We start from the raw sequence: 17,212 nt of genomic DNA, 5'->3' as shown, positions 1-17,212 counted from the left end.
AATGAAATGCCAGGTAACCCAATTTGGCGAAGTTTAACCTGAATGGGATTATAAAAAAATAGATCAGTACTCACTGCAGTGAATGACATATAACGCATTTTCTCTTGCATGGATCAGTTTTTTTACTGTGATTAGCGTATCTAACTGTGCTTAGTTAATTACACTGCGATAGGTATAAAGTAATTAAAGTGAATTGTGAAGGAAACTCTAAATCCGTTTTTTTTTTTACAGTAATCAGTGCATTATACTGCTGATAGTAAAGAAAAATAGAAGTAATGTTTTTCAAACGCAATTATTTCAAAGGAATCATTTTTAACGTTGCTGTAAAATAAATAAAATGTTTACAGCCCAAATATTTCTATCTTAACTCAATCAAAAATGAAATAAATCGTACGATTCTTCTTTAGAAAATTTCATTTCGAGGGGTTAAGGTGGCCGGGCAATAGATAGTGCCATTCTCATAGACTGGATTTCTAGAGCATATTCTAAAAGGCTGTGGGGTAATGGTAGATCATGGGTTCAAACAAACTGCTCACTCATTCAGTGGTAAACTTTGAGAGTTAATTAGACCACCAAGTGTTTCCAAGCAGGGGTGATGTTAGGGGGGGTTTCAGGTGCAACTAATACTGGGGGTGTGGCGTACTTGTCAGGGTAACCACGAGGTGTGGGGGCCCTCCGCCAGAAAAAAATTTAAGATAAATGGTTCAAAATGGTGAGTTTTTTTCTGAGGGATATTTTATTAATCCTTATAATATTCTATAAGTATCCAATTAAAAAAATAGATTAAACTTAAAATATTGTCTGAGCTCTGGGAGGGATTTTATCCAAAAAAAAACCTCGCTGCGCCACTGTTTCCAAGAATATAGGGAATTGTACAGATGAAATTAAGCTAACTAAGCAATTAGAAAGCTTTAGGATACATGTTGAGAGAGTAATAAGAAAGGCCAGAGAAAAGAAGTTGCTTGTCCTTCATTCGTGCATTGAAAACCATTTGGTGCAAAAATGCAGGATTAGAGGATGGCTTTAAAAGACTAACACTTATACCATAACGATATTCAGGCTCTGCCTCAATGATGCCAAAAATTTGCAGGTAGCGACGGAAAATACTTTGATTAATTTAAGAACATCTTTTCAAATTTAAGTTGTATTTTCCATATAAAAAACAGCGAGAACTTAGTTGCGCACCTAATACCATTTAACATAAATGACTGAATTTTGCCAAATAATTATTATGTAGGCATCTTATAGAAGTTTCATAGCCGACATTAAAAGCTGTATTATTTTATGTTTATCGTTAACCAGCCATTATAAAAGCGGTCCCAAAAGCACATAACCTATCAAAACCTGCACACACTTTAGACAGTATGTACACAGAACACACCTTAAAACTGAACAGAATATAATGTGCATAGAAAAATTATCTTAAATCTTTGCTTATGAAGTGTTTCACAACAAACTGAATCAAAAAGCTGATATCATACTGAAAGCAAAAAATCATATCTCATACCATATAAAATACATTTGCACTTACTAGATGCATCATTATTTTAAGCAAATGCCAAGTAGCTTCTGTTTCCATATAAGCTGGTCCAGTAATGACTAAATAAACTAGGAAGACTTACCATGAAGCCTTCACTTCTTTAAATTCTGCAGCCAAAAAGTCCGGGTTACTTTTAAAATATAATGCCATCATTATGGGATCCACCTTTGGGAGATTATCGCAACAGCCTTTCATGAAACAAGTCTTCCATTTTGCATATATTCGATGTTTCTATTTCTATGAATACAGAAAATGGATGAAAAATATTTGACGTGACTAAAAAACGTCATAAAATTTCTCAGAGAAAACACTGATTTAAGAAATACCGAAATATTCACTTACTCAGCCACTGCTTCATTGTAGCTTCTTTGGCCATGCATGCAAAACGAAAACGCTGTGGTGAGATATGACGTCATCAACAATCAGAGCTATCTTTGCGTTTGAAGACGGATTACACTGTTTTAAATGAATTTTAATGGCAAAAACAATGGTTAACGAGAAGTTTGATTAGTGAAAACAGATTCCTGGTGAAAATTGCTAAGAATCATGTATTATTTCGATGAAAAAAATTTCATGCAACTTCCCCATTACAAATGACTGAAAACACCTTAATAATAATTGACTTTATTCAGATGAATGAAAAAAATATAACAAACATGATGAACAATTAAATAATGAACAGCAATGTCAAAATTATCATCCATTGAAGATGCCAACTCAACATGGTTATAATTTAAGCAAGTGTTTATACAGATAGATACAATGGAAATCAACAGCCTCTGTAGGCAAAATAATACAAGGAGCTATTTTGTAAAAGGCACATGCAGATATAACATAAATATTAGGTAAAATGTTCATTATTATTAACAACATTGAAATAACAGACAAAAATCAGCTATTTTATGCTACCATAGAATCACTGATATTTCCCCCTTGCTTCAAATCTAACTTCATCACAATGGCTTCTACAAGGAAAAGATGAACATTTTACCATCTAATACTACTTGGTTTCAGATTTATACACACATCTATTTCTGATTAATAATTGTGCAGGTATGCAAATTTAATTTTCAAGAGATTCTATCACTAATAGCAATAATTTACATAAAACAAAAATCATCTAGTACACAACTGTATAAATACAAATATAACTCATGTAAGTCCCAAACCTATTGCACACTCCCATGAGTTGGCATTAGTTTATGTAGAGTGTATATCTGTACAATTCAACAAAGTACTGAATTAAAACTTCCTTTTAAAGTATTTGCAAGACAACATGACGTCATACAACAAGTATATAATCTTCTAAGATGGAACTTAACTACATAAGCTACACACAATAAATATTAATTTGACTCAAGCTTTTCACTAGTTAGAAAGAGTGGTAGAAAATTTACATAAAGATATTTCCATTAATTTACAAAGTAACATGGAAGAGATAGTAAATTCATTGTGGTACAAATAGTCAACAGCTTTCACTCCCAAAATTATTTTCTTATAATTAGTACACATTGAAAGTGGACAATTTTGAAAGGTACAAATCTGAAACAATTTATACATAGTATCAATTAAACATCAACCACCATCTTTTTGTGGATGTCTGTGTTGCCAACAACCTGTAAGAGGAGAACATGGGTTATTATTCACTAACCAAGCATCCCGAATTTTTTAAATTAACAATAAAACATGGTGATTCATCTAAGGATTCCTATTCCACGAAATTCCTTCATTTAAAGGTTTTTCATACCCAAAGGAATTGAAAGCCTTTATAGAGGGTCATCAATGGAAGATCACAGCCATGTTTAATATTCCATGGAATACAAATAATATGACGAAACTGGAACATGGACTCATGAAAACTTAATTCATGCCTACTGTTTTAATCAAGTAAGCTCCTTAAATGTTTAGAGTGGCTCAGTTAAAGAAATTGTAGGAAATCTTAATGTCAACACAATAATGGTAAACAACTTTGTAGTGAAGAATGAAGACTTCCTAAGAGATGAGACGTGGACAAGGAGGGAAATATAAAAAAAAATCCTGCAACAGGAATTTGCAGAGAAAGATAGAAAAGTTTGATGCTGAAACTAAATGAGTTTGAGCCAACCGTAAATGCACAAGTACCTATGATGTCTTCTGTTTTACCTCAAAACCTGAACTTCCACAGAAAGCTAGAACGCATTATTTGTACATATGTATCTAATTTGGGACTATAGGCACACCAATGGATTAGATTTCCCTATAAACTTGCGTAAGAGACGTACCTCTTTTCCCAGAAATTGCAGCTGAAAATGAGGGTGCCTCTCTTACATGAATTTCTAATTATTAAAAGAGTTATGAAAAGCCTATACAGAAGGTCATCAATGAAATCGATATTTCAGCAACCAATGTTGGCAATTGTGTAATCATTCAGATAAAAATAATCAAAGAGTCACTCTAAAATGAGGATACTATGATTACTGCATGGCAGGGAAAGAATTTTTTGTTTTCCATTTACAGGAGTTGAAACTTCTTCAGGTAAAAAAAAGGTCACTTTCATAAGATTTTCAATTTCTTTCCAACTCATTGGTAACACATTAACCCTCTCTTAAGTGTGGTAGGCCGATATATCAACTTTTACATCACTGAAACCAATCCAGTGCCCAAGCAAGGATAAAACTTCATGAGTGGATGAAATGCTAACAATGTCAATAGAACAACATATATTTCAGACAAATAAGTGTGAAAACAATGCACAGTGCAACCTTGATAAAATGAGACACCACGGTTCTCAACTAAAGGGAATTGTCACTTTACCAGAGGTGGAGCAAATAAGAGCTGATAAACCCTTTGTCAACACTTATCCAGTCGACTCTTGTTATTACGAAGTTGACGGTAACGAAAAACCGGAGATTAGTAATAACGAAGTTCGTATGAACATTTCTTTTAGGAATCTTTAGTTCATTAAGCTATGTAAGGCTTCGAGAAGTGCGGTTATCCAGCAACACTGCATTAAAATTATGCAAGAACTCACTATTGTGACAAACTGATCAGATCTAGTGTGACGCAGCCAGAGCCAAAAAAAATTGCTGTCCACGGGAAGGAAAAACAGGCGAAACGCTGAACAGGTCATGACTTCACGTCACATACTCTGTGACATAAGTGATACTTTTTTCAGATAATGCCCAAAGTGGGAGTTCCATTACGCCACACCGTGTCGCATCAGCCAACTCGAAAGGTGCCAAATTTGAAATTTCGGGCACGCTAGAATTTTTCGTCTTTTCATAAGCCTGAAAGTTCGTTAATCGAATGTACCTGGGAAGAGGACTAACTGAACGTCCAATTTATGAGCATTAATGAGTGGGTCACAATAATTCCACAGAAATGAAGTTTATTTTATGATGGTGCATGCATACTGAAGTATCTCCTACTGAAGATAGAACCATAATTGATGGTCTTGCCCACAGTGCATGAGGAGAACTTAAACGTAGCGCAATGGTTGTAGAGTAGAGTAGATTATATCCACCTAAATGCCGTTACTTAATCAAGAAACTTCGTAATAAAGCTCTTTATGTAGCCGGAGGGACCAGGACTGACATTCGTAATGTCGTAATAATGTTCTTCTTTTACCATCGATTGGATAGGCTGTTTCATCGGGACCAATGATTTGCTTTGTAATAACGAGAACTTCGTAATAAGGTTGTTTGTAATAACGAGAGTCTATTGTATAGGAACAGGATTGGTGTGGCAACGGAGACGTTTCTATGCGATAAACGTAAGCATAAATCCAGACGAAAGGAGATGTTTTTGTTGAATCACTAAATTTCCTTATCTTAATAACAAACTAGCCATTCAATATATAAGCGCCGTACTGAATAAAAATCATGCAAAGCATAGCTTTGTCTACATTATCCCAATACACAACCGATGAAGCCATTTTTCCATGCATGTTGTGCATTTACGTGATCAATCTATTGTTTTGGTATTTTCCACTGAAAATTCAACACTGAAAGAAACTAGCTAATATAACATGCATGGGTAGGATATGCAACGAAGAGTTAAAAATGCACACGCATTTGATGGACCCTTAAGGTCAACAAAACTTACAAGTATGAATTAATTGATTTTAAATCCTCAATAATGACTGTGAAACATGAAAAAGAATGCAGAATTTTTTAAATTGAAAAAACAAAGCGCAGCATCAACTTTTCACATATGCCATCACTAACAGTGCATTACCTGCATCTAGAAGCATCATCTTCTACCAGCTTGCTTTTATTTTACTGTGAAATCAGCATTATATCTGCGTTAAATTTTTCATGAAATAATATCAAGTTGATATCTTTTCTTGTGCTACCAATTTTAATTCAAATTGCTTTTATTGCAGTGTCGTGGATACACCCAATATATTTTTTCAATGACATTGCGGGAGTAATGGATCTTTTTTGAAACTTAGGCATTTTTAAACATATCTTTCAGAATGTTAGCAGACTCTTCAGTGTAGATAATGAAGATATTACATTAGATGATATATAAGGTTTTTTGAGGCAAGATCATTATTTGCGAATGCGATACTTTATTTCACATAACTTTGGTGAAATGTACGGGAACAATAAACATACACCAATAGAAGCATTAAATAACCGTATTACTGTTTCATCAGCAATAGTTTGAATTTTCAGAGGAAAATATCAAAATAATAGATTGATCACGTAAATGCACAACATAAATAGAAAAATTTGTTGACAAAGCATTACTTTGCATTATTTTTATTCAGTACAGCGCTCATAAATTGAATGGCTAGTTTGTTATTCAGGTAAGGAAATTTAGTGATGCAACAAAAACATTGCCTTTCGTCTAGATTTATGCTTTATTTCATATAAATGTATTCACTGCCGCATCAATCCTGTTCCGATGTAAGTGTTGACAATGGGTTTATTGGCTCTTATTTGCTCCACCTCCAGTAAAGCAACAATTTGCTATAGCGAGAGTTTATTTGAGCGTGGGGTTGCACTGCATATGAGAAAATACTTTCATGATATTTTTGGAGTATTCAAAAACTTATTCCAAAATTTTCACTCAAATCAACAAGAACTCCTCCATATTTGAAAACCTTGGCATGAAGATGCCACAGAAGCTGTTACAGGTAACATAAATCTGACCTTCATTCTCACCTCACACATAACTCACTGGTCCAGTAAAAATATTAAACATTCTTCCAAAGTGCAGGTGCATAGAGCATCAAACAAAAGCATAGAAAGTGCCAACAGCCACTGTGAGAAACCATTGCTAAGGCAAGCCCACAGCCAGCCAACACACACACTAGGGCGGATCGGAAAAATCGATTTTTTCGAATCCATCTGACCCAATGAAAAAAGTTGTGGGACCGATCAAAAATAAGGCCTGAAAATTTTGAGACCTCTAGGTGAACCCCTGACCCTCGCACAAATGCAATTAAGAGGGGGAGGGTCAAAATTCGAAAATATAATATTTTATGGTCATTCCCTACAGATTTTGCTGAGATACTGCCCTTATAGGAAAAATTTCATGCATTTTGACGTATCTGACACCGTTTAGCCACAAAATGCCTAATTTGAGTCCGTGAAGAAAATATTCCAGCGCTCATGCAGCGTCGCGGATACAAGAGCAGCAGGCCAATCCCGTCCCCTCCCACGCCTCAAATACAGCAAAATTCATCCCGCGTGTGCTGCTAGGAGGGCATTCATCTTTGATAATATAAATCGGAAGATGGTAGAGGGTAAAAAAGGATGCGTATTGAGACGACTAGTCCCTTATTTAGCGCCTCGTCAGCATTAAACAAATCAATGTTACTAACTTTAAGAGAGGTGATGAAATATTTTTAGATCTGAGAACAAAGGAAAGGAGCCTACGGTCTATGAAGAGGCCTCTCGAGTTGCTATGAAGGTATGCAAACTTTGGATATGCGCTTGAGGGTCACGGGTTCACTAGAGGTCTCAAATTTATCAGGCCTTATTTTTTATCAGTCCCACAATTTTTTTCATTGGACCAGATGGATTCGATTTTTCCGATCTGCCCTCACGTACACTGCTTGATTGCATAGGGTGGGCTGCTGAACCCAAAATTTTTATTTGACTTTTTTCCTTGGTTACAAGAGTGCAAATATTTCACAGGATTTGTTAGATTAGTTGGGATAATAAGTGTGGGAAATATGATTGAAATCCAAGAGAGTTCTCAGTAACTTTTTCTTGTGAGTGAGACACTAATCTTTATACCAGGTTTTTGGTACTGATTAAAATTCATTTTTAAATAAAAAAATATTGATATAATAATTGAGAAAGCTATAGGTACTTACCGAACAGAATTCTTCAAATGAAATTTTACCATCTTCATCCTTATCAGCAAATAATATTGTCTTATCTACAATTTGCTGTAACTGAGTATCCTTCAGGTTATTGCCCACCATCATTTTTAAAACCTGAAAAAAAGTTTTAACTTCTTTAATTTAAATGAAGCATTTTTCCTATAGCTTTATTCGGACTACAATATTTGGTGTTAGATTCAGATATGGCTTTTCAATATAGCGACAGATTACTTGTACCATCAACCAATGGGATATTTAACTCCATTCAAAATTCACATGGAATTCAAATACCCAAGTCAAAAAAATCCATGGCTAAGTTCTAGCGTTTACTTAATATTAATTAAACTTGAATCCTTACATCATTAACAAAATAAAACCTCAGAATACCTTGAAAATATTAAAAAAGAGATATCATAACATGATGTTTCTTTAAGATGAATACGGAAGAATAAATATAAAGAGCCTAAAGGAGTTCATAAAAATATATTTCCTCACATCAGAGTAAAAGACCTTCTGAAGCGCTTCAAAGGTTAACATACTACATAGTTCCTTTCCATGCGTGATTAATGCAACGGATTATAAAATCTACAATGGCAAAGGACAAAATTTTCACCAAGGTGAATGAATTATCCTCAACGCAGCCACCTTGCCAATCTCAATATATACTCACTAGTTTTCACATTTAAAAGTAACATTAAAAATAAGTAAAAGTCAAGCAAGGAAAGCAAAATTAAATTTGGTAACTTAACCTTCCCAGATTGTTGGAAATTTTGTATCCATTTACATCCCCAATTAGATCAGGTTCAATGAATCATCTAAAAATTATGTATAGCTTCAACTCAAGAACTAAAATGGGAGCAAAAAAGAACACGGGCATCACCACATTACTCTAGTCTTTGTGAATAATATCATTGAAATAAACGAATTTATTATTATTATTGAGGATACCTTTTCGAAAAGATGCCTACCTTAAATCTTCTCAAGATGACAGTGAAATTCTCCAGTTAGAAACACAGTAAGTTACAATGAGGAACTTGCATGGGTCGTAGATTGCTCTAAAAACTATTTTGAATAAGTCAAATGGATACATTAGCTCGCAAAAATACCTTCAGTTTCTCCATTCAACATCAAAAGAAATAAAAAAATTGCATTTAAAATCGAGAAAAATTTCTCTGAGCCGACCACTGCGCGAAGACACCCGAGCGTTGCCGAGGCCAGGCGTGACGTCATAGGTGCCTAAACAACCGTAGGGAGTAGGGAAATACGCTAAGCGCATGGTGTAAAATTTGTTTTAAGGGAGTATTTAGCCGCTCATCGTCACTTTATTTTGTTCTGTTATTCTTGGGCAAGTTTTCCTATTGCTATTGTGCCTAGATTATTACTTGGGATATTAATAATGCGGCATCGGGATGATGAAGTACAAGCGTTTCACTTCGTGTGTTTTGGTTATCAGAAAAATGGATGATAACGTTGCCACTCGTTCGAATAGTACACCTGAAATTCATCTACGTCTACATAATACCCCGCAAGCCGCCTAAAAGGCGTGTGGCATGGGGGGTTAGGACACCAGCCTTTTTTTAGGACACCAAAAATTGATGCCACGACCCTCATGGAATTTGTTAAGACAAATTATTGCTATACGTCGGCGGCAAATCGAGTTGTAAAAGAAACTTGTAATACTGGAGGATAACGATCGTAAGCTGTGCTGTTGACATTAGAGTAAGCTGTGCTGTTGAATTTGGCAACGCCGGATTAACGAAGACGGTATTCCTATCCGTCCTACGGTACGAATTCAAAGCAAAACAGTCTGCACACAATCCACATGTGAGATCGCGAATCGGTTCCGCTGCCAACACACACACAAGCTACAACCTATTTCAATAATATAGGTAAATCCTTAAACAATATACTAACATATACCATAAAAATATAGTGGGAAATAGGCAAATACTCTTATCAAAAACTGGATGTCACTATCACATTCTTATATTCATCACGTACAACTTAAAATAACAGAACTCGTTATGATGAATACAACTATTTATTCACTGATTTAAACCCTTAAATTAGCCCACACAAGTGACACAGGTGACATTTCTCACTACTATTCGTTGAAATAATGGAATAACAAACTTCACACAGTTTTTATTTCAATAGCGTGATCGTGAAATGTCATATATACGGTGAACAACGGAGATTAGCACGCCACTGACAATTTTTACACTACTGTTAGACATTTATCGATAGCGTAATAGCACTTTTTACAATTCAATCACGATGGAACACTGATAACTCTTGGCCGATATTTTTCAACCTTGTCAAACTTTGTGCATTACAACCACTGGCACTGTGATTATTAGCAGTAGCTTAACGGGAGATGTCACGTTGAAAATAACACTATTTTGGCACAAAAATGTTCCTAGATGTCTCCAATCAGCGAGCAAAAGTTGCATTGACTGGAATTCACCCCATAATACAAGCACAGACAGTCCTAAACGACGAATTCTCCGGTACCTACGAATAAACGGATGAAGTTATTGTATATAAAAGCTAAGCGGACATTAGTAAACATCAAAATCGTTCTAATTACATACTTAAATGAATGATATGCCGTCGATAACATCAACTTACAATTAACGTATCCCCCTTCCAATGGCCGTGGCTCAGACTCCTACAACGATGTTATTTAGGTATTATCAAATTTTTGGTTTAACTGCTCCAGTTTTATATTTTATGCCCTTACTCAGATATTAATATTATAAATAATGCAAAATACGAGGGCTTCCAAGCCTCTATCGTCGGATATTTATCTTTAAATATAAAATAATCAATACGTCTAACAAACGAAGCTCTCACAACTGCTGGCAACTATTACAAACAATCACAACAATAGCTTCGCGTGATGTTTAGGCACCTTTGACGTCATCGAGGCTTCGTCGGCAGTGGCTTGGGGGGTGAGGGAGTTTTTCCCGCGCTTTAAAATTCGTTATATTTATCATTGAATATCTCGCGAAGGAAAACTCAGATTTACATGCGGTTTTCTTTGTTGTATTCAGAAAATAATTTTCTGTCCGCCTATGAAATAAAAAAAATTCATGCAAGTTCCCCATTAAAGTCATACTTGCAAGCAGCTCTTGCTAAATATGTAGTTCCCAAACATGAGCAGTAAATAAGTGAATATGTACAGTATATTTAGTATGTAACTATTAGCACAAAAGGCTTTAATGAATAGGATTTGAAAGAGGTACACAACGTATTCCTCCTAATATAGCCCCCCTCTGAATATAGTCCCCCCCCCCTAATTTAAAGGCTGCAGTTTCAGGAAAAAATTTAAAAATTCCCCCCCTTAACTTTTATCGCGGACATTTTTGGAAAAAAAGGGGGACTATATTCAGACATATACTGGAGCAAAATTCCAGTATTCAAGTATTTCCAGGTTAGTAGACATCTTGACTTTCGACTTTAAGATCACAGACTGGCCAACCTTACTTGTAGAGTATAGTTGTCCCGATTTATAAGAACAATGCTTTTATATTTTAGTTTAATCATATTTAGGTAAGTAAATTTGTAGGCAAAGATTTCTAACAACCCAAAATAGAGGAAGTAATGTTCAGATGTGGATATAATTGCCCTAAGGATCTATAACTGACTATATCCCTTTTTACATCCACTTTCACTTGTTTCATATGATTGCAAGGGGAAAAAATTTTATTTGGCTACTGATTATTTTTATACAGCAATCAAACAGTCCAATAAATAACTGGTATAATAAGTTTTAAGCACCTACAAAGATTCTCTTTTCCTGCTACCTTTTAATGAGGCAGTAATGCCTTTGTCTTCAGACAATTAAGAAAAGTGAAACTAGGGAAGGGAAACCAAGTTCATCTTTTAAAACAACCTCTAATGAAGATAACATTGCCAAGTAGAAAAATAGGGCCTCATTAAATGACTTCAACTGATTCTATGGCAAGTAATAGTACCTGGGAAAATACCAAGTGATTATAGAGCCCACACTTAGCCACTGGCATGTGAAATTTGTTCACTCAGGGTACTGGCAACAGCTGCTTTACCTGGGTAACCTCACACTGAAAGAGGATTTTGAAGTGGGGTGTCAAAGAGCTTCACCTAAGATTTGAACCCAGGACCCTTTGGTCAGTAGGCAAGACCTCTACATACCCAGTAGAGTGCCATGCTCTTCAGAAATGACAACGACGTCAATATACCAACAGGAGGTATTTCTCATTCATTTTCCTTCTTTGATAGTTGTAATGAATAGTTTCAGGGCTGACACTCATGAATGAATAGCTTTCTTCCACCAAAAGTACTCTCACGTTTGAATAAGGGTGAACATTAAGCATCACATGCTTCAAGGAATTAGAAACCCCTGCCATGCATGGTAATGCCATCCACACTCAACATTTTAATTCTAACGGCCGTAACATCTTTTATTGTTTTGAAGAGGTACATATTTAAGTACTATCATTGCCTGATATTATATCACCAAACAATCACCATGCTGTATGCTGCAGGTGATGTGAAATTAAAGGTGCTGAACATTGGCCTATGAAAATTCAACTTTTATAAGTGATAGACCAAAAAACCCAACAGCATGAATACATGAAATTTGAAGTGAAAATTAAATATGTACTTAGAATGAAAAGTATACTTGCATGTGTACTTATTAGAATCTGAACTTTTACCCAAATGCCATAATGCTTCAAAATATTGCTTTAGACAACTCAAACTTATAACCTCAACACCTAATTAATGTCAAAGTTAGGAACCGAGAGAATCTAAGGAGACATTTAAATAAGAGCTCACTTTTTTACTACATAAAGAAATGAAAATTGAGTTTTAAACACCTTCCATCTCACCGATCGGCGTTTCAAAGGGTTGTTCACTATGCTTACGGATACCACTATGTAAGATTTAGCAACTATTCCATTTTATTCCCTTATTTATCCTTTTATTACTTTAGCTAACTGGACAACGTGGAGCAATAGTTGCTTTCATTTACAACATTCAACCATAGATCTCTTTGTACCAAATTATATGCGCTAGATACTTTTCCAAAGAAATGCATTCCACAAATAAGAACATACTAATGATGAATTAACCAAAGAGAATAAATTGGACCATGGATTACTAAGTTCTTTGTTTTATTACATAGTAAGCTTTTTTTACCGCTCAATCTATCCCTGTGAGACTTTTTGAGGAATGAAAATTAACCTATTTCATCAATTTGAGGAAATGTACATGGCTAGAAGAAATAAAAAAGCATATTTATTAATAACATCATTTGATAATGCTGTAATGAATTGCATAAGTATTTTTGATTGATGAACTATCACGTTTTGATGAATAAAGAACAAAATCTACTTCCATAAATCTGTTTGTTCACTTTAACCAGAGGATTCCTAATTTCAGCTTTTGCAGAGGGAGGTTAGGAATTTTTGACCACTTGCCAGTACACAATCTATTTTAAAACTTAATGAGAACAAGAGAATTTCCCACTGTCAATCTAATTCTTGGCTCTTCCCACAGATCAATCAGCATTGCTGCAAATAAATTACTACATTTTACCCACAAAAACATAATGATTACAGATTTTACAGCAATAAATGAGTAAAACAATACTTTGCAAACTGATTCACCAAAAAAAATTCATGTTAATAAAGTACATAGAAAAACTTGATAAATACATAATTAGTATCAAAAGAAGCAACGTTAGCCTTTCTAGGGTTTTCTTACAAATTACATAACAATTACAATAGCTTGAGGACGTTGAGAGACCGCTCACATTATACCAAGCAGAAAAAACAATGCACCACATTTCACTTTAAGAACTACCTTCAGTTTAACTGGCATGATACTAAAAACATGGAGATTAACATCATCAAAATAACAAAACAGCTTCTATGGCAAGGCTAGTAACACCTTTGCTGAAGAGCTCCGAGAGATGCAAATAAGAGACAAACGCTAGAAAGTATGGAGGACAATTGGAAAGTGACATAACTTCAAAGGGAGAATAACTGATACAAATTAAGTAATCCATTCCTGAGAGTCAATGCAAAAATTCAATCCTATCACAAAAACATAATAGCAAAAAAAAGCTCTCTCCTCTGGGTAATGATTTATAAGTAGGTAAAATCAGGGCTATGATATTTTCAGAATCTCGATTCTATAATCTTTTCTTCCTACCTTAATTTGCCTACCTTTGAAATGTAACAGCAAGTGGGAGTAACAAGTGGGAGCATGGTAGCCCATTAGGTGGATCATCTGGGTACTGAATGAAGGGTACCGGAATCAAATCCTACCGAAGTGAAGCCTTCTGACTCTTCCAATGAAAATCCACACTATACAAGTAGGGCCTACCCTGACTGTGTAAAATACATGCTTGCAGCTTAATTTTAGGAGAGCTCCAGCCCCACCATTTCACCTGCGAGTTGAGGAACCTAACCACTGTCAATTGTAGTACTGAGTGAATGATAGAGCAAGAACTAGATCATCTAATGCAAATTGCCATTGGGCACTCCACCTGCAAACTACAGGTTTTGAGGACATTATGGTGAGTTGGTGAAAAATTTCCATCACACAATACTAAGTGAAGAGGTTTGTGAGGACAGATATCACAGCTGTTCCCTAAATTCTTCAAAACTGTTCCACTGGTTGAGGTACACCATAATCAATGCTTAAGCATCCCATAGGATCCTGTTAATGCCTACCCTGATGATGGACATAAGAAAGTTACCGAAGTATCAGCTGTTATGTGAACACATTGGACATACTGTGTGAAGGTTTGAAGAATTAATTTACCAGATATCTCCATCACAATTGGATTCAAAAATCCATTCAATATTTAATGATCTATCATTCACATAAATTCATAAAGGCTAGGTTGCATGCTATTTTAATACATATTTGTCAGTATGTGACTAAATGAAACATTATGCACAAATGAATGAAACAGATTAGAATAGATTCTCTTATCAGTTTTCATGCAATCAGACTGGTTGGGAGGTTACCAGATGCATTCCTGCACTCAATCTTATGTTCTGGCATTCACGCATTAACTTTGCAACTAAAGTATGTGAATGTATACTATACTTAGGCCTACAGTATTATTAATTGAAAGTAAATGTAAATATTTACACCATAAAAAGCTGCCAGAAGTCTGCAAACCTACACAAATTCAAGCATATTGAATATCAAGGACTAACATGTGATTAGATAGGGAGAGTACATACTTGGAAGAGTTCTCCATTGGATATGTATCCATCATTATCCATGTCATAAATCCTGAAGGCAAACCTTAACTTGGACTCCTTGTCTCCTTTGACACTAAACTGAGAGACACCTTGAATAAATTCTGCAAACAGAATGATGTCAAATTAGTACCTACCAATCACCACAAACGGCTTTGAAATTATCTACAGGTACCTTTAAAGTCAACCTCTCCGTTCCCATCGGCATCAAAAATGTCTATTACACGTTGCACCAACGGATTCTGCTGTAATTCCGGAAGTGACATGAACTCATCTATGCTCAGCGATCCAGAATTGTCCAGGTCCAATTTGCGAAATCTCTTACCAAGTCTTCTGATTTCATCAGCGTCAACTATAATTAATAAAATGAAACATATACCATCATAACGAGAAAATGGCCATTTTAATAAAGTTCAGAAACAATAGGGCCACTGCGTTACATAAGAAATTAATTGTGCCCAATCCATGAAATGCCAAAATTACACTGATCCTTTCCCTAGTAAAAATGAATACTCATTGCTAAATGCCATTAGTTACAGAGATAACTTCAAACAAAACACACTTATTCTACATCGCAGGCAGTACCTGTACATAGAGTAACTAGATCTAGGTTTTTAAAACATTCCTAACATCCACTTCTACTATCCACTTTTTTATTATCTTCAACAGTGATATAATCAACACTCCTGGAAATATGAGGTAGCCTTCGATCAAAGAGACATTTGGATCAGTCATATGATCATTGAAAAACGACTGAATTCTCAGTTGATATAGTTCCTGCTCTAAGAAATCTGAGGTAATATTGAAATAACAATTCAGGTTGCTTTTCCTAGACAAGCGATACGCTCCAAAAACGTACAAATATTTTAGGATGTACACAATACTAAACCATATGTAATTTTCTTCATAGAAGGGGATAAGATACAGATTATAGAAAACTCTTTTTGTAAAAGAATCAACGTATATAAATACTAATTGAAAATTGTAATGATACCACTTTTATCAAGTCATGCAAACTTATGTAAAAAAAAGTGCCTCATCCGGCCTTAAAAAATTGACAAAAGACTACCTTCCATCTTGTCAATCAATTGGTACACAACTAAAAACATATCGTTTTCTTTTACAAGAAACTCTCGCACACTAAAGAGACTGAGAACATTTAATCAATTACGCCACAGCGTATGCTCGCGAAGTTACAGGAAATTGGGCTAATAACATCAAATACAAGATATATATTTGCAACCTTCCTAGAATGTGATGAAGCAAATTGTAGTAATCCCAAAACAATAGGTAATGAGAGATTGAGACCATAAACGCCAGATGAATACCACTAGAAGATAAGACCATAAGACAGATACTCACAGTTGGAGCAAAGCTCCATTGGCAGAGAACTTTCATTACCCTGGAAATGGAAAAATGAGACATAAAGACGTTTGCAGTACTTGTTGACCCTTAGTCTCAGTGCGACGATACAGAAGTAGCCCACAAAGACATAATCAAAGTCTACAGTTAGAATGAAGGTTTTACACATCTATTTGATCATAATTAAAACATATAATAGTCCCATGGAATACATTGTTGATTAAACGAGCTAGTAGGCATAGGCTTTTGACATCTTGGCCTCCAAAGCTACTTGCAACGATCTACGCCAAAAAGACGAATGTTCCATCCACATGAATGAAATAACCATGAAGAAATCTCCTTTCCAAATTCCAATTGAAAACGTGAACAGGGAAAATTACCATTCTCAAATTTGTGTTTCCAGTTTACCACTTTTAGCTGTCAAAACTGATGCAGTACAATCGGTACAGTTATCACAACCCACCGGAAATAGTAAAATTGGTGGAGATCGCTACAACGTTGCCATATCCTTTTGACGCAGAAATAAACAAAAGTTGTTTTCCTTAAATAAATAGGTTAAATATTGATAAATGTCAGTGAAAATATTTAAAATTTTATTTTCTACTAAATATTTACGAATAATGTGGAATATATAACCAGTTGAAGAAAAATATGTAAGAAATATTGACTCCGTATGAATTGGAGGAATAACCTTGCTTTAATTTGAAACTGGCTTAAAGATATTCA

The 17,212-nt window shown here is 35.0% G+C and overlaps 1 protein-coding gene across 1 annotated transcript; it reads right to left on the bottom strand.

Moving 5' to 3' along the window:
* Positions 1-2,148: 2,148 nt before the first annotated feature.
* On the bottom strand, positions 2,149-16,975 carry LOC124153490 (calcineurin subunit B type 2). The gene is made up of 6 exons (XM_046526689.1): positions 16,867-16,975; positions 16,487-16,526; positions 15,300-15,476; positions 15,107-15,228; positions 7,851-7,973; positions 2,149-3,156 (listed from the first exon to the last, which is right to left on the bottom strand). The coding sequence occupies exons 1-6, from the start codon at positions 16,867-16,869 to the stop codon at positions 3,109-3,111; spliced, it is 513 nt and encodes a 170-aa protein (XP_046382645.1). The 5' UTR covers positions 16,870-16,975; the 3' UTR covers positions 2,149-3,108.
* Positions 16,976-17,212: the final 237 nt, after the last annotated feature.

Source organism: Ischnura elegans, chromosome 2 (genome assembly GCF_921293095.1).
Source record: "Ischnura elegans chromosome 2, ioIscEleg1.1, whole genome shotgun sequence".
In the NCBI taxonomy this organism is placed as follows: Eukaryota; Metazoa; Arthropoda; class Insecta; order Odonata; family Coenagrionidae; genus Ischnura; species Ischnura elegans.
The sequence above is the reverse complement of the archived record's forward strand: the minus strand, read 5'-3'. Positions and strand labels throughout refer to the sequence as shown.

Excerpts from the sequence above, each read along its gene's own strand:
- LOC124153490 (XM_046526689.1), bottom strand. Across the intron at positions 7,974-15,106 it reads CCAATGGAGAACTCTTCCAA|GTTTTAAAAATGATGGTGGG; the intron begins GTATGTACTCTC and ends ACTTTTTTTCAG. Across the intron at positions 3,157-7,850 it reads CATTTGAAGAATTCTGTTCG|GTTGTTGGCAACACAGACAT; the intron begins GTAAGTACCTAT and ends CTCCTCTTACAG.